The following is a 24,769-nucleotide window of genomic DNA, read 5'->3' on the forward strand; positions in this document are numbered from 1 at the left end:
TGATTCAGAACATGGTTGGGCTTTGCTAACCGCAGAAGTTCAAGAAAAAGGCACACCATTACCTCCTCAGGAGCAAACTGGGCTAGATACTGCATGATGGCCTTACCAGAAAGGACCAGTCCCAGAATGAATATTTTTGTTTTAAAAAGAACTGATTACGTATGAACTTACAAGAAAGGTAAAGTATCGAGTTACTAGGAAATAGAATTTGGAGCTACTGCAAAACTCAGGACTAAGTCGATGTGGCTATGCATCCCTTTCTATCTAAGTTTGACTGTGCATTAATCTTACTTCAATCATTATTGAGCTCATGAAAATGGGATTTATCATAATCCTTCAGAGAACCAAATCATGTCAAAAACAATGTAATTAAGAGCTGGAAACATAGGCAATTTATTCACAACCCAATTAATTCTGCCCTCTGTGAAGCCATTAAAAAGTGTCACACTAGAGGGAGTTTCAAACTAACAGTACAGCTACACTGCGGTTCAATACTGTCCAGATCTGAAACATTAGCTTTCCTGCTCCTCTGATGCTGCTTGGCTGTTGTGTTCATCCAGCTCTACACCTTGTTATCTCAGATTCTCTAGCATCTACAGTTCCTACTATCTCTGAAGCAATTTTAACCCCACTGCGAAACCTCTTCTAAGGATGCCTACCCTGAAGAAGTTATCTTCCTCCTCCGGAAAGACCTCAGTGGATCTCTCCCTATCCTGCTCCTCTGATGCTGCTTGGCCTGTTGTGTTCATCCAGCTCTACACCTTGTTATCTCATAGCCTGTGGTTTTCGTTGGTGATGACAGAGAGGTAAACAATGTATGAGCAATGTAGTTGGAAGTGTGGCATTAGAATTAGGCAGTTGTTAGTAGAAAGGATAAATTGTAAATGGGCTTTAATGTTTGCGAATGTGAAGTCAAGAAATTTGGACCTAAAAAGTATAGGACAAAGATTTGCTTTTTGGGATAGCATCATGGCTCAGTAATCAGCACTGCTGCTTCACAGCACCAGGGACCTGGATTAAATTCCAGACTCAGGCAACTGTCTGTGTCAAGTGTGCACATTCTCCCCATGTCCATGTGGGTCCCCTCCGGATGCTTCGGTTTGCTCCCAGAGACCAAAAATGTGCAGGTGAGGTGGATTGGCAATGATAAATTGTCCATAGTGTCCAGAGATATACAGATTGGGTGGATTAAATATGGGAAATGCAGGCTGGGGAGTCTGGGTGAAATGCTCTTCGGAGAGTCAGTGTTGACTTGTTGGGCTGAATGGCCTGTTTCCACACTGTAGAGATTCCATTCTATTATTACTACATATAAACAGACGAGTGACACTGGAGACATCTATAATAGGATATATACAAAATATAACCCAAAAGAAGTGAAATACTGGCCTTTATACCTGAAGGACTAGATTGTAAGGGAAGCAAAGTCATTATTCAACTATATAAAATCCTGTTTGGAGTATTGGGTAGTTTTGGACAACATACCATAGTGACAATATGATGGCATTGAATGAAGAGCAAAATAGATTTACTGGAATGGTACTAGGGCTCCGAGGTTTAATTTATGAGAAATTACACAGGCTAGGGTTTGCATTGCATGGAATTCAGATAAACAAGGTATAATTTGATTGAAGTTTTTATAAAGAGAAGCTATTTCTGATAATCAGGGATTATAAAGCCAGGGGAACACACTAGAAGTGACAGCCAGGACTGTAATTAGAAAAAAAAATTCTTCACATAAAGGGTATAGAATTTTGGAATTTTCTTCCTTAAATAGCAACCAATAACTGGATCAATTAATTAATTTTAAAACAGAAGATGATAAATTTCTGTTAACCAAACAGATCCAGGGACCAGCCATGATGTCAATGGAACAGGCAGAAAGGAAGGAATATGAGCCAACAAAACATCAGACAATAATTTGGAAGTTTCTGTATGTGATTTATTAAAAAGGACAGTTGCCTTGAAATTACTTCTTTCAAAAGTTATCAATTAGAATGATTAGAAATAGCTTTGATTGGAGAACGTTTGAATCCCTTTTGATATACCTGGGACAGAGGATACCAGTCTGGCAAACAGTGAGTGACTTTAACCTTGGCTAAGCACACGTTTAAACTTCATCTGTCCCCATTTAAAAATCTTAACAGTCCCCCTTCTCTCTCCCCTCTTCAGTTTCTTCTTGGCTACATTACAGTACAATCTTGTTCAACCTAAATGCTGCTAGTGGATTTGATTTGGCATTTGCTGATGACTGGGTGTGGGGGAAAAGAAAAAAGGAGTGAGAGAGAAAGGGTTGAGTTGAATCGACACAGGGCCGGGAGTATTCTTGATGAGTCAAAGGCACATAAATCTTGACCAAATGCAAGCAGGAAGTCTGAATAGGTGAAAAGGCTTAGCTGTGTTGGAAGCAACGCATACAGAACAGGACTTGCAAGTGTGGGGTAGACAATGAACACGGAGGAAGGTTCTTGCGCTCTGAAATTGTTAAACTTGAAGTCAAATTCCCAAGGTGGAAGATGAGACATTGTTCCTCCAGCTTGCACTGAGCTTCGGTGGAGCACTGTGCCAAGTGTGAAACAGAAATGTTGGCCAGGGAACTTCGCAGTGTAGTGAAGTGACAGGCAACTGGAAGGTCAAGGTCATTTTGCTAAGGTGTTGCTCAACGTGGTCGAGTGTCTGTGTTTCATCTCCCCAATGTAGAGGAAACCATACTGTGCGCAGTGAAGACACAGTAGGCTGGAGCAAATGAAGTACAGGTAAATCGCTGCTTCACCTGGAATGTGTGTCAGGGGCCTTGGGTAGCAAGGAGGAGCAGGTAAATAGGCGAGTATTACACCTTCTGCAATTGCACTGGAAGTTGTCACAGCAGGAACCTTGCACCAACCCATCTGCTGCAATATTAAATCTTCGCTGTCATTTAATTCAATTTCCAAGCAAGCTTAAAGAAATTTAAGCATCAATTAATTTTGACTTTGTATCAAGGTTTTGCCTTGCAAATGAAACCCTTTCTCACTCTTCTCCTGTCCTAATTCAATGCCACACCCCTGCAGCTTTTGAACAGAGATGACAGTGATCCAATTCTCTCCAGCTGCAATTCCAAGCTGGTACATCTTCATCCACCGACTCCCAAACCAGTTTACCCTTTGTAGAAGCACTGCTCTGATGAAGTAATCTAGACTTGAAAAATTAGTTTGCTCTTTCTCTCCACGCACGCTACCCAACCCATTGTGATTTCCAGCATATTTTGGTTCCAGTTTTCCGATTGTAACGTTGGGAGAGGGAATGGCAAAGTAAACACCGCCTACCCATTTAAACAAAAAAAACACTGCCTATCAGAAGATAACTTCAGTGTTATTTTGGCCTATCAATCCCTCCTACTCGCAATGAGGAAGATATTTTGGTTATGACAGACGAACGAGGATCACAATTTTCCACAATGCCCAAGCTTGTTTCCCGGTTTCCTTCCATCTTCTCAATCTCTCCAATTCCTTCCAAACGATCCTTCAGTACTCTTGATTTTGTGTGCAATGCCACATGATGTCAAGAAGTTCATTCTTAAATATACTTAAAAATAAAATCTCCACGAAACAATTTCAGGTTTCTTTACTCAGTGGTACACAGAATCATAGTTACTTTTTATTCTGTTTCCAATACTTGAAAGTATCAGTTACACTATTTTTCAAAGATGTTTATTTAAATTGGTCAAATTATTCCTACATTACTCCTTATCAGGGTCCTACTCACTAACTGTTATGAAATTCAATCCACTCTTTACACAGCAAAAGATATTGTAAACAGTACAAACTTCAAGCAGTGAAGCATATGGGTCTGAGCCAGTTAAATGGAAGTTATTGTTCAGCAACTTCGCCTTTACAAAATTTCCACTTTGAGATTGTGGAGGTTCTGTCTCCTGCTCAAATAATGTTAATTAGATCTCAATAACCACACAACATTTTCCTAATAGATAACAGTACTCAAGTTTTTGATCACAGCCTCTGACCGATCCTGTTCCCATATGAACTTAGAAATTTATCCTAGCATAAGCTACTTGACCATCACGATCTTCTCAAAGTTAATTCCAGTAGCTCAGTGAAAGCTCGCATTCAAAAATGGAAACTTCCTGCTTAACAATTCTCTAGAAGCTGCCATTACCAAGTAAATCATCAGGTGGGGAGCTCTTTGATTTTTAATTATCTACCTTTACAAAGCAACACAATGCATTGCTAAGATGCATGCTGTGGTAGGACTTGCATGAACACTCCTAAGCAAATGCATTCCCAATCTCAGTCAGACAGAAAGCAGCAGTGTCAGTAACAACTGTGGGAAGAACATTCTACACCACAAATAAAACACCCGCACTGATTATCAATACACATTGAAAATCTGTAGCTACTGGTATAAAATCTTACTTATAAACGGCTATCAAATGTTAGCTTTGTTGGAATAGTGCCCATGTAGATTGACGCGATTCCAATTTGTACTGCCCATGGATATCCACTGGTTAAAGAATGGTGTCATAGGATAATAACAATTAATTTCCTCAATATCATTCCAAGTGTAAGAAGTCTCATCACTTAGTCTAAGATTGATCACTTTGGACTGTCATTCTTAAAATGACAGCTTTGCATCTTTATACTGATTCCTCTTCTTATCTAGTGAAGCAGGATGGTCAGCAGAAAATGTCTGAAGCAATAAGAACGAATGATATCTTGAAACAGGTTGAGGATTAAGAACTGAAAAGATTACGCCTCTCCTAGAGATGAACCCATTTCACATTTGATGTATAAAAATAAAAAGCACACAAAAAATTCACTTCTGTACAAAATAAAGTCCAAAAGTTCAATGGCTCACGACAATGGAGCCAGTGATTTGGCAACTCAAGCCAGTGAGAGACATTTATCACCTCTTCACTGGAGTCGCATTCGTTTCTCAGGAGGAGCCTTGGTGCTTGAGCTCTGCTGTGAGTTCTTTGTGGAGTCTTTTTCCTCCTGTTTGATGGTCTCAGTTGTTGGCTCAGTTTCCTTTTTCACTTGCTCCACTGAAAAGCAGAAAAATAAACATGGGAATGTTTGCCGTCAAAATATTAGTCTGGAAGGTCTATTAACTTGAATTAGCTTGAGTCAGAATAAAACCTCTCACCTGGCACAGGCTTGTCTCCAGATTTGGGCTGAAAATGAAACCAACAATCAATATCAGGAACACTTGAGGACATCCACACAAAGAAAACTCAAGTTCTTAAATTTCATCATTCAGTAGTTACTTCGGTGCACTGATATTGCTGCCAAATTTTTGGTGTCGAAGTAAACAAGAGAAAAGGAATGAATGGGGGAAAATCACTTTACATTTACACCACAACTAGCAAGATCTCTTTCACCACCCCTTCAAGAGAAAATTCAAATGTTCAAGTTGGATGTGTGAATGAAATTATTCCAATCCACATTCTAAGGTAGCAGCATATCAGACCTGCAGGATATCTGCCTTTTGCTTTTAAACTTAGCAACCTTAGCCTGTTTAAGCCAAATTGGGCCTACTGCTTAAGATGTAAAGTGACAGACTGAATTGGCTTGTGAAATGGGACTTGTAAATGGGTGCTACCTCTATGCCCTTCAAATGGTGAGTCAATCTGCTGCACCGGATATCTCACTGAAATCCATCTGAAACTACACTGGTCCTAAACCCCACCTCTTCCTCCGTTACATTGATTCTGTATCAGCGCCGCCTCGTGCTCCCACAAGGAGCTCAAACAGTTTATCCACTTCACCAACACCTCCCACCCCGACCTTAAGTTCACCTGAACTATCTCTTACACCTCCCTCATTTTCCTGGATCTCTCTGTTTCCATCTCGGGCTACCACCTAGAAACCGATATCCATTTCAAGCCCACCCAACTCCCACAGCTACATAGAATACACCGCTTCCCATCCACCTTCCTGCAAAAAGGCCATCCCCATTCCCAATTTCTTCGCCTTCACTGCATCTGCTCCCAGGATGAGGCATTCCACTTCCGTACATCTCAGATATCCTCATTTTTTTCAAGGACCGCAACATCACCCCTCCACCCCCACCCCACGCCCCACAACCCCACACCGGTCGAGAACACCCTCGAATGTGTCTCCCACATTTCCCGCAATTCATCCCTCACACCCCGTCCCCGCAATAACAACCAAAAAAGTATTCCCCTCACCCTCACATACCACCCCAACAACCTCCGGAACCAATGCATCATCCTCCGACACTTCCGCCATCTGCAATCCGACCCCACCACCAAAGACATTTTTCCCTCCCCACCTTGTCTGCTTTCCGGAGGGACCACTCTCTCCGTGACTCCCTTGTCCGCTCCACAGTCCTCTCCACCCCCACCACACCCAGCACCTTCCCCTGCAACCGCAGGAAGTGCTACACCTGTTCCCATACCTCCTCCCTCACCCCCATCCCAGGCCCCAAGAAGACTTTCCACATCAAATGGATGTTCACCTGCATATCTGCTAATGGGGTATACTGCATCCGTTGTTCCCATTGTGGTCTCCTGTACATCAGGGAATCCAAGCAGAGGCTTGAGGACCGCTTTGCAGAACACCTCCGCTCTGTTTGCAATAAACAACTGCACCTCCTAGTCGCGATACATGTCATAACCCCCTCCCATTCCTCAGATGACATGTCCATCCTGGGCCTCCTATAGTGCCACAACGATGCCACCTAAAGGTTGCAGGAACAGCAACTCATATTCCGCTTGGGAACCCTGCAGCCCAATGGCATCCATGTGGACCTCAAGAGCTTCAAAATCTCCCCTCCTGCTGCATCCCAAAACCAGCCCAGTTCATCCCCGCCTCCCTAACCTGTTCTTCCTCTCACCTATCCCCTCTACCCACTCCAAGCCACACTCCCATTTCCCACCTACTAACCTCATCCTGCCCCTTTGACCTGTCCGTCCTCCCTGGACTGAACTATCCCCTCCCTACCTCCCAGCTTACAGTCACCTTTACTGACTCCACCCCCGCCTCTTTAACTTGTCTATCTCCTCTCCAGCAATCTTCTCCTCTATCCATCTTCGATCCGACTCCCCCTCCCTCCCTATTTATTTCAGAACCCCCTTCCCTTACCCCATTTTCTGATGAAGGGACTATGCCCAAAACATTAGCTTTCCTGCTCCTGAGTCATTGCTTGGCCTGCTGTGCTCATCCAGCTCTACACCTTGTTACAGAAAGACAGTTACCTGAATAAACTTGGGCTGGAATTTCTGCCGTATATCCAGAAGAAGCATATCCACTCTCTGACGCTGGAATATTGAACTTGGTTCCTCCTTCTTTTTTGATTTCGGTTTTACTTTATCTGGATGGGATAGAGAGGAAAAGCCATGAAAAGACAGTCAAAATATAATTTGTTTCTGAGAAGATTTTAGAAATGTTTTTGTTAGTTATAGTTAATGAACTCAAATCCTCCTAGAGGTATTGCATAACCAATTTTACTATCCCAGAAAATTTCTCTCTGCTACTCAGGGATTTTGATGAACTTGAAAGGTAGTCTGCAGGCACTGGGCCTTGCACATCATAAACAAACCTATGGCGTACTCTTCTGACAGAAAACATAGAACATAGAACATAGAACAATACAGTGCAGAAGAGGCCCTTCGGCCCTCGATGTTGCGCCAACCTGTGAACTGATCTAAGTCCCTCCCCCTATGCTATCCCATCATTATCCATATGCTTACCCAAGGAGAGTTTAAATGCCCCTAATGTGGCTGAGTTAACTACATTGGCAGGCAGAGCATTCCACGACCTTACCATTCTCTGAGTAAAGAACCTGCCTCTGACATCTGTCTTAAATCTATCACCCCTCAATTTGTAGCTAAGCCCCCTTGTACAAGCTGAAGTCATCATCCTTGGAAAAAGACTCTCACTGTCCACCCTATCTAATCCTCTGATCATCTTGTATGTCTCTATTAAATCCCCTCTTAGCCTTCTTCTCTCCAATGAGAACAGACCCAAGTCCCTCAGCCTTTCTTCATAGGGCCTGCGCTCCAGACCAGGCAACATCCTGGCAAATCTCCTCTGCACCTTTTCCAATGCTTCCACATCCTTCCTGTAATGGGGTGACCAGAACTGCACGCAATATTCCAAATGAGGCCGCACTAGCATTTTGTACAGTTGCAACATGACATCACAGCTCCAGAACGCAATCCCTCTACCAATAAAACCTAAAACACCGTAAGCCTTTTTAACAGCACTATCAACCTGGGTGGGAACATTGCATTAATTTTTAATCATCTGCCCTTATTAGCAGCCATACAGCTACCTTCTCAACTATTTACAAGTCCCATTTCATGAAGCAAAAGCTTTAATTAAAAGTACTATTTTAGAATGCATTAAAACCAAGACGCATGAAGGCCCCTCTCTCTCTGTGAGTTTGGCGCTACATGGAATGGAATTCTGGACAAAGGAAATTCTGTTGGCCATGGTGTAGGCATAAAATTATCTCAAAATGTTAAAAATGCCAGGAAGCTGAACTCCACTTATGCACAGAGGTGCAGGATGCAGACATGATGATTTTGGTTGCAGTTGTGTGCAGAGTCATTCTGAAATCAGTGGTTGCAGAGTGCACCTAACAAACGGTGCACTGTTTTGCTGACTGTCAATTGCACCATGCATAGCAGTAGACAGCCACATTGCTGCATATCTGTCAAATGGCTATTATCATCAATGTCCTGAACTATAATTCAGACAGAGCAGCGCAATGATCTGCTTTAGAGTCTGGTATTCAGACAGTCAATTGGGCTACTAATTTACAAAGCTTACACCAGCATAAAAAGCAAACTAGATTGTGCAAACCACTCAAAAAGCATTTAAGATATTGCTTCCAGTCTGCTTGTTAACAGAAAGACCCGCAGAATCTGGCTGTTCTGTTCGCTGTTTCAGCCGAGAGAGAGAAGTCAATGGGAGATTTTCACAGTTGCTTTTCTTACTGAGATGTACTCAGGTCATTCTTTCACATGGCATTATAAAAGCAGTGATTATCATTCATGGCCTTTCAAGATGATGCCTACTAGCTCACTGACTTGCCGCAGCAGTATAATTTGCAGAAATTCCAGAATCTCTGACATCTTCTTTACCCCCTTTTTTACCCTTTTTACCCTTCTTTAAAAAAAAATTCTCAGGAGATGGTCATCACTGTCAAGACTGACATTTATTGCCATTCCTTTGTGGGCATTTAAATGGTCATTGGATAAACATATGGATGATAATGGAATAGTGTAGGTTAGATGGGCTTCAGATTGGTTTCACAGGTCGGCGCAATATCAAGGGCTGAAGGGCCTGTACTGCGCTGTAATGTTCTATGTTTGTTACCTGAACGGAATACTGGATGTCTCAGTCCTGTGGTGTAGGTACATCTACCGTACTGTTAGTCAGGGACTTCTAGGATTTCACTATTCTCTGTGGCACTGCAGCTGAGATGCTGCACCTTCAAGGATGGTTCAGAGTCAATGACAATGCTGAGAGACTGGAACCACATATAGGTCAGACAGAGTAAGAGAGCTCCATTACCTTATGTAAATAGTGAAGCAATTTTTAAAAAAATAATCCAATACTCTCGAAGTCATTTGCTTTTAAGATATTGATTTTAAACTTCAAATCAAATTCTCAAATTACTACGGAGGGACTGAAACCCTCAATCACCGAACTATTTTGCAAGTATTACTTTACACTGCTTGTATTTTGATATAAAATTATTCTACGTACCTTCTGATGCAGTGAATCTGCCTTCATGAAATAAAGTGTAGATGATGCAAGTGCTGAGCACGTTGCTGGCTCTCTGAATACTCTCATTAAAATGTGCACAGTTTCTTCAGGACAGTGCACACACAGCAGAAATTCACTAGGGTCATGGCTGCCCGAGATCATTCAAACCAAGTGAGAAATTGATTCACTATGCCATCATGAAGTGGTGGCATCAGTCCATTTTTGACATTCTGTCTGATTTATAAGTAACTACCTCTCAATTCTCTAACTCATGACAAAAGCTTGCTGAGAATCAAGAGGAAATACAACATAGAAGGGTCCTTCATCCACAGACTGAAGACGTTAAGTGCCCCACATCGGGTTATGTTTTTCCAGCAGACGGTATACTACTAACATTTTGTGAAAGTGCTGGATGTGAGTTTGCTCGCTGAGCTGGAAGGTTCGTTTTCAGACGTTTCGTCACCTTTTTTTTTATTTGAAAAAATATACTTTATTCATAGAATGTACAAAAAATAAAACATTTATACACCTACCCAGCCATGCAAGCCACTCCGGGTTACCCGGGGGTACGTACACCAACTAAAGGAAAAAAAAAACAAAACAGAGAAAAAAAAACAAAGCAAAGAAACCGCCCCGGCAGTCGTCACCCCGCACAGTCCCAGTTGGCCCCCTGACCAGTTGGGGAAGGCGCCAGCTGGGCCCAGTTACCAGATAGGATTCTTTTCCCTTTTCTGGACGAGGGGGCTCATACGGTGGTCTTTCCCCACCGCGCCTTGGCGGCGGCTGCCCCAAGCTTTAGCGCGTCCCTCAGCACGTAGCCCTGGACCTTGGAGTGCGCCAGTCTGCAACACTCAGTCGGGGTCAGTTCTTTCAGCTGGCAGACCAGCAAGTTGCGGGCAGACCAAAGAGCGTCTTTCACCGCATTGATGGTCCTCCAGGCACAGTTGATGTTGGTCTCGGTGTGCGTCCCCGGAAACAGCCCGTAGAGCACGGAGTCCCGCGTCACGGAGCTGCTCGGGACGAACCTCGACAAATACCACTGCATCCCCCTCCAGACCTCCTGCGCATAGGCACACTCCAGAAGGAGGTGATCAACAGTCTCGTCCCCCCCGCAGCCACCTCGAGGGCAGCGTGCAGAGATTCCGGGCATGCATAAAGGATCTCACTGGCAGAGCCCCTCTCACCGCCAGCCAAGCAATGTCCTTGTGCTTGTTTGAAAGTTCTGGCGATGAGGCATTCTGCCAAACGACTTTGGCAGTCTGCGTGGGGAACCACAAGACGGGATCCACCCTCTCCTTTTCCCGAAGGGTCTCGAGGATACTACGTGCTGACCACTGCCTGACGGCCTTGTGGTCAAAGGTGTTTCCTTTCAAAAATTTCTCCACGAAGAACAGGTGGTACGGAACGGTCCAACTACTCAGAGCGTTCCGCGGCAACGAGGCCAGGCCCGTCCTTCGCAACACCGGGGACAGGTAGAACCTCAGTAAGTAGTGACACTTGGCGTTTGCGTACTGAGGATCTACGCACAGCTTGATGGTGCCGCACACAAAGGTAGCCCTCAGGGCGAGGGTGGCATTCGGTACGCCCTTTCCCCCATTTCCCAGGTCTTTGTACATGGTGTCTCTGTGGACCCGGTCCATCCTCGACCCCCAAATGAAGTGGAAGATGGCCCGGGTGACCGCAGCGGTGCAGGTCCAGGGAATAGGCCAGGCTTGCGCCACATACAACAGTACCGAAAGCCCCTCGCACCTGACAACCAGGTTCTTACCCGCGATGGAGAGGGACCGGAGCGTCCACCTGCCCAGCTTCTGCTTAAATTTGGCGATACGCTCCTCCCAAGTCTTAGTGCGTGCCCCAGCTCCACCAAACCAAACACCCAGCACCTTCAGGTAGTCTGTCCTGACGGTGAAGGGGACGAAGGAGCGGTCGTCCCAGTTCCCGAAGAACATGACCTCGCTCTTACCCCTATTGACTTTGGCACCCGAGGCCAGTTCAAACTGGCCGCAGATGTCCAACAGCCTACTCACCGACCGACGATCGGTGCAGAAGACGGCGACATCGTCCATGTACAGAGAGGTCTTGACCTGAAGGCCTCCGCTGCCTGGGATAGTCACGCCCTTCAGGCTCACGTCCTCCCTGATGGAGGCGGCGAAGGGCTCCACACAGCACACGAACAAGGCAGGAGAGAGCGGGCAGCCCTGCCTGACTCCAGATCTAACAGGAAAACTGTCTGATTCCCACCCGTTGATCGAGACTGCGCTAACGATGTTAGCGTAGAGCAGCCGGATCCAATTGCGGATGCCCTCCCCGAACCCCAATTTGGGGAGGACGTCCCTCATGAAAGCATGAGAGACCCTGTCGAAGGCCTTCTCCTGGTCCAGGCTGATGAGGCAGGTGTCCACCCGCCTGTCCTGTACGTAGGCGATCGTATCCCTGATGAGCGCGAGGCTCTCAGCGATCTTCCTGCCCGGCACAGCACAGGTTTGGTCAGGGTGAATCACTGACTCCAGGACAGACCTGACCTGGTTGGCAATGACCTTGGCCAGGATTTTGTAGTCCACGTTCAAAAGTGAAATGGGACGCCAATTCTTAATTTCTTCCCTCTCCCCCTTCCTCTTGTAAATGAGGGTGATGATGCCCTTCCTCATGGACTTGCACATTTCCCCTGCCCGAAGCGCACTATCGTACACCTCCAGCAGGTCTTGGCCGACCAGGTCCCACAGAGCGGAATACAGCTCGACCGGTAAGCCGTCGCTTCCGGGAGTCCTATTCCTCTCCAAGGACTTGAGGGCTCTGGCCAGCTCGTCCAGGGATATCGGCCGGTCCAGCCATTCCCTCGTGCCATCGTCTAAGACCTCCGTGATAGACGACAGGAACGACTCGGAGGCCGTGCTGTCCGTGGGCTTCGTGTCGTACAGTCCGGCATAGAAGGATCTGCTGATCCTCAAAACGTCGGGGCGAGACGACGTCACCGAGCCGTCGTCCTCCTTCAGCCGGCTAAGCACAGAGCTCTCTTTGTGCACCTTCTGAAAGAAGAAACGTGAGCACGTCGCGTCCTGCTCCACGGAGCGGACCCTGTACCGGAAGATTATCCTGGAGGCCTCCGCGGCGAAGAGCGAGGCTTGCTGGCCCCTCACCTCGCGGAGGTCCTCCATGACATCGACCCCATCAACTGCAGAAGGAGCAGGTTCTGCACCCTTTTCTGGAGTCGCGACAGCTTTCCCCGCCTCTCTCTTGCCTTCTGAACACCCTTGAGGACAAAGAACCTGTTGATGTTCTCCTTCACCGTCTTCCAACAGTCGCCTGGAGACTCAAAGAGGGGTTTCACGGTTCTCCAACCGGCGTACTCCCTCTTAAGCTCCTCGACGTTCTCTGGGGTCAACAGAGTCGTGTTGAGCTTCCACGTCCCCTTGCCGGCCGGCTGGTCGTCCTGTAAGTGACAGTCGGCCAACAGGAGGCAGTGGTCAGAGAAGAACACCGGCTCGACACCGGTGGACCTGACCGAGAACGTCCGTGACACAAACAGGAAGTCTATCCTTGAGCGGATAGACCCGTCTGGCCGCGACCAGGTGTACCTCTGCTGCGCTCCGTCTGCAGGGGTGCTGAAGACGTCGAGCAGCTTGGCATCCTTCACCGTGCCCATCAGGAATCTGGACGTGACGTCCAGTTGAATCCCCCCACCCGCTGTCCCCACGCCGGATCTTCCATCTGCATCAATGATGCAGTTGAAGTCTCCGCCGAGGATGACCGGCCTGGCCGTAGCCAGCAGGGGTGGAAGCCGCTGCAGGACGGCCAACCGCTCACTCCGTACCGCTGGGGCGTACACGTTGATCAGCCTCAGGGGAGCATTCCTGTAGGTGATGTCAGCCACTAGGAGGCGCCCCCCCACCACCTCCTGAACTTGAGAGATGGTGAAGTTGTGCCCCCGCAGCAGAATAGCCAGGCCCGAGGAGCGACAGTCGTTACCCCCCGACCAGATCAAAGGCCCACAGGTCCAGGCGCCGGACCATTTCCCGTACCTGCCGAGGTGCGGTATCCCGCACTCCTGCAGAAACAGGAGGTCCGCCTTGATGGTGGTCAGGTAGGCCAACGTGGATACACATCTCGCGGTTGACTTGACGCTGCGCACATTAATGCTCACAACTTGTACCCTCATTGTGGGCAGTGACCGCAGTACCCTCCCCAAGTCCAAGGTCCAGCCCCTCCGTCTGTCCCTTCATGCCCATTGCCCGGGCTAACTGCTGGACGCTCTCCGGGCTCAGGAAACCGTCCGTGCTGCCTTCCGGGTGGCATCCCCCCGTCAGGGGTGCGGAGGCAGGAGGGTCCGGCTCCGGGTCAGGCTGGGGATGCGCTGTTTCCTCCTTCCCGCCTGGAAGTTCCGGGGGGCCCTCCAGTGCTCCAGCGGCACTTGACTGGGTGTCGGAGTGAGCCTCAGGACGCCTCCCATCACCTGGAAGCGGGATGCTGCTTTCCTTCCCCCTTGAGACCTTTAACTTCTGCTTCGGGTGGGCCCTCTCCTAATCCTCCTCGTCAGAGGAGCTCTTATAGCCCCCCTGTAGCTGCCTCTTCCCACCTGATTGTTGCGGTTCCTGGGCCCGTCGACGCACCTTCCTCCTCGCTTTCCGGATTGTTGTCCACTCCCCTGGGTCGCCTGTCGCCGCCTCCATAGGCTCCAGGTTGTCGGGGGGGGACCGGAGCCTGCAGGGGTGCTTTGCTGGCCTTGGGCCCATCCTGCACGGCCTGGTCCTCCTGCACATTAGTGGGGTCCTTGCTGGGCCCTGGTGCCTTCCTCTCCTCCGGGGGGGCTGGCCCCGCATTGCCCCTGCCGGCAACCTGGGCGTAGGTGGCACCCCGCTGCGGGCATGCCCTATAGAAGTGGCCCGCTTCCCCACAAAGGTTGCAGCTTCTCTCTCGTGGGCAATCCTTTGCAAGGTGTCCCTCCTCCCTGCAGTTCCTGCAGATGGTGGCTTTGCAGTCGGCCGCCATGTGACCTGACCTACCACAGGCATGGCAGACTTTAGGTTGCCCTGCATAGGTCAGGTAGCCCCTGCTCCCGCCGATCGCGAAGCTGGACGGTGGGTGTGCGACATTCCCGTCTGCGCCCATCCTCAGCGTCACCTTGACCTGCCTCTTACTCGTCCAGATGCCAAAGGGGTCCACGATGTCAGTTAGGTCCCCTTCCACCTTCACATACCTTCCAAGGAAGGTCAGGACATCAACTGCTGGCACATGCCGGTTGTACATGTGTACAGTCACCATACGGCTCCTCTGTGCTGGCATCACGAACAGTGGGATAGCGGTCAATACAGAGAGGGGGCCCTCACCTCCTTTCTCCTTGAAAACCTCCAGGAAGCGCTCGCAAAGCTTGGCACTCCGGAAGGTCACGTCGTTAAAAACCTCCTCCGGGGAAATCCTGCAGGCAGTAAATATCCGCAGCAGCAAACCCACAACAGTCCAACAGGACCCTCTTCACGAAGAAGGTGCGGTCCACAGGCGCACCTTCATCCACCTTCTTTACAGAAACACGGATGGTGTTCCGGACCCCCTGACCTGGGGCACGAGCACTTGCCGCAGGCATCGTTACAGGTTGGCTGCTCCCCTGAACCAGCGTTAGGCCGAAGCCAGCATTAAGATCCACTGGTCGCAAGGGTGCACAGCCAACCCGACCTCCTCCTTTCACGTCCAACACAGCACTCTCGTCCTCTCGGTCCACAAGAGAGTGGGTCTTTATTGTGTTCGAGATGTAAGCTAGTTCACTGAGCTTGCCGGTTTGTTCCCAGATGTTTCATCACCAGTCTAGGTAACATCATCAGTGAGCCTCTGGTGAAGCGCTGGTGTTATGTCCCGCTTTCTATTTATCTGTTTAGGTTTCCTTGGGTTTGTGACATCATTTCCTGCATTGGTGATGTCATTTCCTGCGTTAGTGATGCCATTTCTTGTTGTTTTTCTCAGGGAGTGGTAGATGGGCTCCAAATCACAGATAAATAGAAAGCGGGACATAACACCAGCGCTTCACTGGAGGTTCACTGATGATGTTACCTAGAATGGTGACAAAACGTCTGGGAACAAACCTTCAAGCTCAGTGAACCAGCTTACATTTGGAGCAAAATAAAGACCCACTCTCTTGTGGACTGAGAGGAGGAGAGTGCTGTGTTGGAGGTGAAAGGAAGACGTCGGGTTGGCTGTGCACCCTTGCGACCGGTGGATCTTAATGCTGGCTTCGTCCTAACGCTGGTTCAGGGGAGCAGCCAACCTGCAACGATGGCTGCGGCAAGTGCTCGTGCCCCAGGTCAGGGGGTCCGGAACACCATCCGTGTTTCCGTAAAGAAGGTGGATGAAGGTGCACCTGTGGACCGCACCTTCTTCGTGAAGAGGGTCCTGTTGGACTGTTGCGGGTTCGCTGCTGCGGACATTTACTGCCTGCAGGATTTCCCTGGAGGAGGTTTTTACGACGTGACCTTCCGGAGTGCCAAGCTTTGCGAGCGCTTCCTGGAGGTTTTCAAGGAGAAAGGAGGTGAGGGCCCCCTCTCTGTATTGACCGCTTTCCCGCTGTTTGTGATGCCAGCACAGAGGAGCCGTATGGTGACTGTACACATGTACAACCCGCATGTGCCAGCAGTTGATGTCCTGACCTTCCTTGGAAGGTACGTGAAGGTGGAAGGGGATCTAACTGACATCATGGGCCGCTTTGGCATCTGGACCAGTAAGAGGCAGGTCAAGGTGACGCTGAGGATGGGCGCGGATGGGAACGTCGTACACCCACCGTCCAGCTTCGCGATCGGCGGGAGCAAGGACTACCTGACCTATGCAGGGCAACCTAAAGTCTGCCATGCCTGTGGTAGGTCAGGTCACGTGGCGGCCGACTGCAAAGCCACCATCTGCAGGAACTGCAGGGAGGAGGAACACCTTGCAAAGGATTGCCCACGAGAGAGAAGCTGCAACCTTTGCGGGGAAGCGGGCCACCTCTACAGGGCATGCCCACAGCGGGGGACCACCTACGCACAGGTCGCCGGCAGGGGCAATGCGGGGCCAGCCCCCCAGGAGGAGAGGAAGGCACCAGGGCCCAGCAAGGACACCACTAATGTGCAGGAGGGCCAGGTCGTGCAGGATGGCCCAGCCCCGCAGGATGGGCCCGAGGCCAGCAAAGCGCGCCTGCGGGCTCCGCTCCCCCCTGACAACCCGGAGTCGATGGAGGCGGCGACAGGGGAGTGGTCGACGGGCTCAGGAACCGCAACCATCAGGCAGGAAGAGGCAGCTACAGGGGGGCTATAAGAGCTCCTCTGACGAGGGGGATTTGGAGACGGCCCGCCCGAAGCAGAAGTTAAAGATCTCCAGGGAGAAGGAAAGCAGCACCCTGCTTCCAGGTGACGGGAGGCATCCTGAGGCTCCCTCCGACACCCAGTCAAGTGCCGCTGGGGCACTGGAGGGCCCCCCGGAACTTCCAGGCGGGAAGGAGGAAACAATGCGTCCCCAGCCTGACCCAGAGCTGGACTCTCCTGCCTCCACACCCCCGACGGGGAGATGCCACCCAGAAGGCAGCACGGACGGTTTCCTGAGCCCGGAGAGCGTCCAGCAGTTAGCCCGGGCAATGACCATGAAGGGGCAGATGGAGGAGCTGGACCTTGGACTTGGGGAGGGTACTGCGGTCACTGCCCACAATGGGGGTACGAGTTGTGAGCATTAATGTACGTAGTGTCAAGTCCACCGCAAGATGTGTATCCACGTTGGCCTACCTGACCACCATCAAGGCGGACCTCCTGTTTCTGCAGGAGTGCGGGATACCGCACCTCGGCAGGTACGGGAAATGGTCCGGCGCCTGGACCTGTGGGCCTTTGATCTGGTTGGGGGTTAACGACTGTCGGTCCTCGGGCCTGGCTATTCTGCTGCAGGGGCGCGACTTCAGCATCTCTCAAGTTCAGGAGGTGGTGGGGGGGTGCCTCCTAGTGGCTGACGTCACCTAAAGGAATGCTCCCCTGAGGCTGATCAACGTGTACGCCCCAGTGGTACGGAGTGAGCGGTTGGACGTCCTGCAGCGGCTTCCACCCCTGCTGGCTACGTCCAGGCCGGTCATCCTCGGCGGAGACTTCAACTGCATCATCGATGCAGATGGAAGATCCGACGTGGGGACAGCGGGTGGGGGGGAGTCAACTGGACGTCACGTCCAGATTCCCAATGGGCACGGTGAAGGACGCCAAGCTGCTCAACGTCTTCAGCACCCCTGCAGATGGAGCGCAGCAGAGGTACACCTGGTCGCGGCCAGACGGGTCAATTCACTCAAGGATAGACTTCCTGTTTGTGTCACGGGCACTCTCGGTCAGGTCCACCGGCATCGAGCTCATGTTCTTCTCTGACCACTGCCTCCTGCTGGCCGACTGTCACTTACAGGACGACCAGCCGGCCGGCAAGGGGACGTGGAAGCTCAACACGACTCTCTTGACCCCAGAGAACATCGAGGAGCTTAAGAGGGAGTACGCCGGTTGGAGAACCGTGAAACCCCTCTTTGAGTCTCCAGCGACTGGTGGGAGACAGGGAAGGAGAACATCAAGAGGCTCTTTGTCTTCAAGGGTGTTCGGAAGGCAAGAGAGAGGCAGGGAAAGCTGTCGCGACTCCAGAAAAGGGTGCAGAGCCTGCTCCTTCTGCAGTTGATGGGGTCGATGTCATGGAGGACCTCCGCGAGGTGAGGGGCCAGCAAGCCTCGCTCTTCACTGCGGAGGCCTCCAGGATAATCTTCCGGTCCAGGGTCCGCTCCGTGGAGCAGGACGAGACGTGCTCGCGTTTCTTCTTTCAGAAGGTGCACAAAGAGAGCTCTGTGCTTAGCCGGCTGAAGGAGGACGACGGCTCGGTGACGTCGTCTCGGCCCGACATTTTGAGGATCAGGAGATCCTTCTATGCCGGACTGTACGACACGAAGCCCACGGACAGCATGGCCTCTGAGTCGTTCCTGTTGTCTATCACGGAGACTTAGACGACGGCACGAGGGAATGGCTGGACAGGCCGATATCCCTGGACGAGCTGACCAGAGCCCTCAAGTCCTTGGAGAGGAATAGGACTCCCGGGAGCGACGGCTTACCGGTCGAGCTGTATTCCGCTCTGTGGGACCTGGTCGGCCAGGACCTGCTGGAGGTGTACGATAGTGCGCTTCGGGCAGGGGAAATGTGCAAGTCCATGAGGAAGGGCATCATCACCCTCATTTACAAGAGGAAGGGGGAGAGGGAAGAAATTAAGTATTGGCGTCCCATTTCACTATTGAACGTGGACTACAAAATCCTGGCCAAGGTCATAGCCAACCGGGCCAGGTCTGTCCTGGAGTCGGTGATTCACCCTGACCAAACCTGTGCTGTGCCGGGCAGGAGGATCGCTGAGAACCTCGCGTTCATCAGGGATACAGTCGCCTACGTACAGGACAGGCGTGTGGACACCTGCCTCGTCAGCCTGGACCAGGAGAAGGCCTCCGACAGGGTCTCTCATGCTTACATGAGGGGCGTCCTCTCCAAATTGGGGTTCGGGGAGGGCATCCGCAATTGGAATCGGCTGCTCTATGCCAACATCGTTAGCGCAGTCTCGATCAACGGGTGGGAATCGGACAGTTTTCCCGTCAGATCTGGAGTCAGGCAGGGCTGCCCGCTCTCTCCTGCCTTGTTCATGTGCTGTGTGGAGCCCTTCGCCGCATCCATCAGGAAGGACGTGAGCCTGAAGGGCGTGACTATCCCAGGCAGCGGAGGCCTTCAGGTCAAGACCTCCCTGTACATGGACGATGTCGCCATCTTCTGCACCGATCGTCGGTCAGTGGGTAGACTATTGCACATCTGCGGCCAGTTTGAACTGGCCTCGGGTGCCAAAGTCATTGGGGGTAAGAGCGAGGTCATGTTCTTCGGGAACTGGGACGACCGCTCCTTCATCCCCTTCACCGTCAGGACAGACTACCTAAAGGTGCTGGGTGTTTGGTTTGGTGGAGCTGGGGCGTGCACTAAGATTTGGGAGGAGCCTATCACCAAATTGAAGCAGAAGCTGGGCAGGTGGATGCTCCGGTCCCTCTCCATCGCGGGTAAGAACCTGGTTGTCAGGTGCGAGGGGCTTTCGGTACTGTTGTATGTGGTGCAGGCCTGGCCTATTCCATGGACCTGCGCCGCTGCAGTCACGCGGGCCATCTTCCACTTCATTTGGGGGCCGAGGATGGACCGGGTCCGCAGGGACACCATGTACGAAGACCTGGAAAATGGGGGAAAGGGCGTACCAAACGCCACCCTCGCCCTGACGGCTACCTTTGAGTGCGGCTGCATCAAGCTGTGCGTAGATCCTCAGTACGCAAACACCAAGTGTCACTACTTACTGAGGTTCTACCTGTCCCCGGTGTTGCGAAGGATGGGCCTGGCCTCGTTGCCGCGGAATGCTCCGAGTAGTTGGACTGTTCCGTACCACCTGTCCTTCGTGGAGAAATTTTTGAAAGGAAACACCTTTGACCACAAGGCCGTCAGGCAGTGGTCAGCACGTAGTATCCTCGAGACCCTTCGGGAAAAGGAGAGGGTGGATCCCGTCGTGTGGTTCCCCACGCAGACTGCCAAAGTCGTTTGGCAGAATGCCTCATCGCCAGAACTTTCAAACAAGCACAAGGACATTGCTTGGCTGGCGGCGAGAGGGGCTCTGCCAGTGACATCCTTTATGCATGCCCGGAATCTCTGCACCACCGCACGCTGCCCTCGAGGTGGCTGCGGGGGGGACGAGACTGTCGATCACCTCCTTCTGGAGTGTGCCTATGCGCAGGAGGTCTGGAGGGGGATGCAGTGGTATTTGTCGAGGTTCGTCCCGAGCAGCTCCGTGACGCAGGACTCCGTGCTCTACAGGCTGTTTCCCTGGACGCACACCGAGACCAACATCAACTGCCCCTGGAGGACCATCAATGTGGTGAAAGACGTTCTTTGGTCTACCCGCAACTTGCTGGTCTGCCAGCTGAAAAAACTGACCCCGACCGAATGTTGCAGACTGGCGCACTCCAAGGTCCAGGACTACATGCTGAAGGACGCAGTAAAGCTTGGGGCAGCCGCCGCCAAGGCGCGGTGGGGAAAGACCACGGTATGAAACCCCTCGTCCGAATAGAAAAAAGGGCCCTATCCTGTACCTGGGCCCAGCTGGTGCCTTCCCCACTGGTCATGGGGCCAACTGGGACTGTGCGGGGTGACAACTGCCGGGGTATTTTCTTTGCTTTGTTTTTTCTTCTTCTTTGTTTGTTTTTTTCCTTTCGTTGATGTATGTACCCCCGGAGCGGCTTGCATGATTGGGTAGGCGTATAAATATGTTTTATTTTTTGTACATCTTATGAATAAAGTATATTTTTTCAAATAAAAAAAACGGTGACGAAACGTCTGAAAACGAACCTTCCAGCTCAGCGAGCAAACTCACATCCGGAACCTCAACCTGAGCTACAAATCTTCTCAAAACTCGCTATTTTATGAAAGTGGCCATCTTTAGAAGGCTTTAGCAAACTTCCTGCTCGCACCATGTTAGCACTTACCCCTCTCATCTTGATCCTTGAAATGCCACCAATATCCTTTGGAAGGATGGTATCGGCAGTAAGACATGGCTTCATCAAATGCAGACTGAACTGCATGTATTGCTGTCAGCTAATTGGGGTAACAAGATATAAAAGCAATGTATCAGTTGCCACATCTCCAGCAATGCACCATTCTTTTCACAGTGCATAGAAAGAAAAATGCTGCCTTGAAAGGAAATGGAGATTAGCATATGCACCCTAGTATGACACAGCATTGAAATGAGCATGACTAGATGCACGATGTAGTTTAACACTATTACACAGAGGCTTATACGGTGTTCTAATTACACAAGGACCAAAAAATTTCAGTGTCAAAACACTTGTTAAACCTAGAGGTGAACATAGTAATCATGCAGACTGCACATTTCCATAATGCTATCAATAATAGGTTCAAATGATTCATGGAAGCAACCTGGTCCACATGTAATGTATCCTACATTGTTGACGTGCTAGCCACAACCGTTCAGAGGATTTGCCTTTAGGGGTGTCGAGTAAAGTGTTGTAATTTGCAAATGAACAATGCAGGCAGCACAGTAACTCAGTGGTTAGCGCTACTGCCTCACAGCTCCAGGAACCTAGGTTCAATTCCAGCTTCGGGTGATTGTCTATGTGGAGCTTGCACATTCTCGCTGTGTCTGTGTGGCTTTCCTCTGGGTGCTCCAGTTTCCTCCCACAGTCTGAAGAACAAAGAACATTACAGCACAGGAACTGGCCCTTTGGCCCTCAAAGCCTGTTCTGATCCAGATCCTCTAACTAAACCTGTCGCCTATCTTCCAAGGATCTGTATGCCTCTGCTCCCGACCCATTCATGTATTTGTCTAAATAAATCTTAAATGATGCTATCGTGCCCGCCTCTACCACCTCCGCTGGCAACACGTTCCAGGCACCCACCACCCTCTGCATAAAGAACTTTCCACGAATATCTCCCTTAAACTTTACCCCCCTCACCTTGAAATCGTGACCCTTGTAATTGAGTCCCCCACTCAGGGAAAAAGCTTCTTGCTATCCACGCTGTCTATACTTCTCATGATTTTGTAGACCTCAATCAGGTCCGTCCTCAACCTCCATCTCTCTAATGTAAATAATCCTAATCCACTCAACCTCTCTTCATAGCTAGTGCCCTCCATACCAGGCAACATCCTGGTGAACCTCCACTGCACCCTCTCCAGCGCATCCACATCCTTTTGGCATTGTGGCAACCAGGACTGTATGCAGTATTCCAAATGCAGTTGAACCAAAGTCCTATACAACTGTAACATGACCTGCCAACTCTTGTACTCAATACCCTGTCCGATGAATGAAAGCACGCTGTATGCCTTCTCGACCACTTTATCGACCTGTGCTGCCACCTTCAGGGTACAATGGACACTTCTCTGTACATCAATTTTCCCCAGGGCTTTTCCATTTACCACATAGTTCACTCTTGAATTGGATCTTCCAAAATGCATCACCTTGCAATTGCCTGGATTGAATTCCATCTGCCATTTCTCTGCCCAACTCTCCAATCTATCTATATTCTGCTGCATTATCCGACAGTCCCCTTCACTATCTGCTACTCCACCAATCTTAGCATCATCTGCAAACTTGCTAATCAGACCATCAATACCTTCCTCCAGGTCATTTATGTATATCACAAACAACAGTGGTCCCAACATGGATCCCTGTGGAACATCACTGGTCACAGTTCTCCATTTTGAGAAACTCCCTTCTACTGCAACTCTCTGTCTCCTGTTGCCCAGCCAGTTGTCTATCTATATAGCTAGTGCACCCTGGACCCCATGCGACTTCACTTTCTCCATCAGCCTATCATGGGGAGCCTTATCAAACACCTTACTGAAGTCCATGTATATAACATCTACAGCCCTTCCCACATCTCAACTTCCTCAAAGAATTTTATCAAATTGGTAAGACATGACCTTCCCTGCACAAAACCATGCTGCCTATCACTAATAAGCCCATTTTCTTCCAAATGTAAATAGATCCTATCCCTCAGTTTCTTCTCCAGCAGCTTCCCCACCACTGATGTCAGGCTCACTGGTCTATAATTACCTGGATTATCCTTGCTACCCTTCTTAAGTTCGGGGACAACATTAGCAATTCTCCAGTCGTCTGGGGCCTCACCCGCGCTCAAGAAAGCTGCAAAGGTATCTGTTACGGTCCCAGCTGTATCCTCTCTCGCTTCCCTCAGTAACCCGGGATAGGTCCCACCTGGATTTGGGGACTTGCCCACCCTAATGCCTTTTAGAATACCCAATACGTCCCCCCTCCTTATGCTGACTTGACCTAGAGTAATCAAACATCTATCCCTGACCTCAACATCCGTCATGTCCCTCTCCTCATGAATACCTACGCAAAGTACTCATTACGAATCTCACTCATTTTCTCTGACTCCTCGCATAACTTCCCTCCTTTGCCCTTGAGTGGGCCAACCCTTTCTCTAGTTACCCTCTTGCTCCCTATGTACGAATAAAAGGCTTCGGGATTTTCCCTAACCCTGTTTGCTAAAGATATTTCATGATCCTCTTTAGCCCTCTTAATTCCTCATTTCAGATAGGTCCTACTTTCCCAACATTCTTCCAAAGCTTCGTCTGTTTTCAGTCGCTTAGACCTTATTTATGCTTCCTTTTTCCTCTTTGCTAGTCTCACAATTTCAACTGTCATCCACGGTTTCCTAATCTTGCCCTTCCTATCCCTCATTTTCACACAGACATGTCTGTCCTGCACTCTAATAAACCTCTCTTTAAAAGCCTCCCACATATCAAATGTGGATTTACCCTCAAAACAGCTGCTCCCAATCCACATTCCCCAGGTCCTGCCAAATTTCACTATAGTTGGCTTTCCCCCAATTCCGCACTCTTCCTTTAGGACCACTCGCGTCTTTACTCATCAGTATTCTAAAACTTACGGAGTTGTGATCACTATTCCCAAAGTAATCCCCTACTCAAACTTCAACCACCTGGCCGGGCTCATTTCCCAACACGAGGTCCAGTAGGCCCCTTCCCAAGTTGGACTATTCACATACTGCTCCATAAAACCCTCCTGGATGTTCCTTACAAATTCTGCTCAATCTGAACTCCTAACACTAAGTGAATCCCAGTCAATGTTGGGAAAATTAAAATCCCTCATCACCACGACCCTGTTGCTCCTACATCTTTCCATAATTTGTCTACATATTCGTGCCTCTATCTCACACTCGCTGTTGGGAGGCTTGTAGTACAGCCTCAACATTGTTACCGCACCCTTCCTATTTCTAAGCTCTGCCCATATTGCCTCACTGCTCGAGTCCTCCATAGTGCCCTCCTTCAGCACAGCTGTGACATCCTCTTTGACCACTAGTACAACTCCTTCACCCCTTTTACCTCCCTCTCTATTCCGCCTGAAGTATCCATATCCTGGGATATTTGGGTGCCAATCTTGCCCTTCCCTCAATCAAGTCTCAGTAATAGCAATAACATCATACTCCCAGGTACTAATCCAAGCCCTAAGT

At 49.8% G+C, this 24,769-nt stretch overlaps 1 protein-coding gene across 1 annotated transcript in view; it reads right to left on the reverse strand.

Moving 5' to 3' along the window:
• Positions 1-3,614: 3,614 nt before the first annotated feature.
• med6 (mediator complex subunit 6) overlaps positions 3,615-24,769 on the reverse strand; it is a 31,830-nt gene continuing 10,675 nt past the window's right edge. Inside the window, exons 5-8 of the mRNA XM_048537751.2 lie at positions 21,244-21,352; positions 7,214-7,329; positions 5,140-5,167; positions 3,615-5,038 (exon numbers count right to left, since the gene is read on the reverse strand). Coding sequence (XP_048393708.1) covers positions 4,908-5,038; positions 5,140-5,167; positions 7,214-7,329; positions 21,244-21,352 — 384 coding nt within the window. The 3' untranslated portion in view covers positions 3,615-4,907. The remainder of the gene's footprint in view (positions 5,039-5,139; positions 5,168-7,213; positions 7,330-21,243; positions 21,353-24,769) is intronic.

The sequence above is a fragment of the Stegostoma tigrinum genome, chromosome 10 (assembly GCF_030684315.1).
Source record: "Stegostoma tigrinum isolate sSteTig4 chromosome 10, sSteTig4.hap1, whole genome shotgun sequence".
Lineage (NCBI taxonomy): Eukaryota > Metazoa > Chordata > Chondrichthyes > Orectolobiformes > Stegostomatidae > Stegostoma > Stegostoma tigrinum.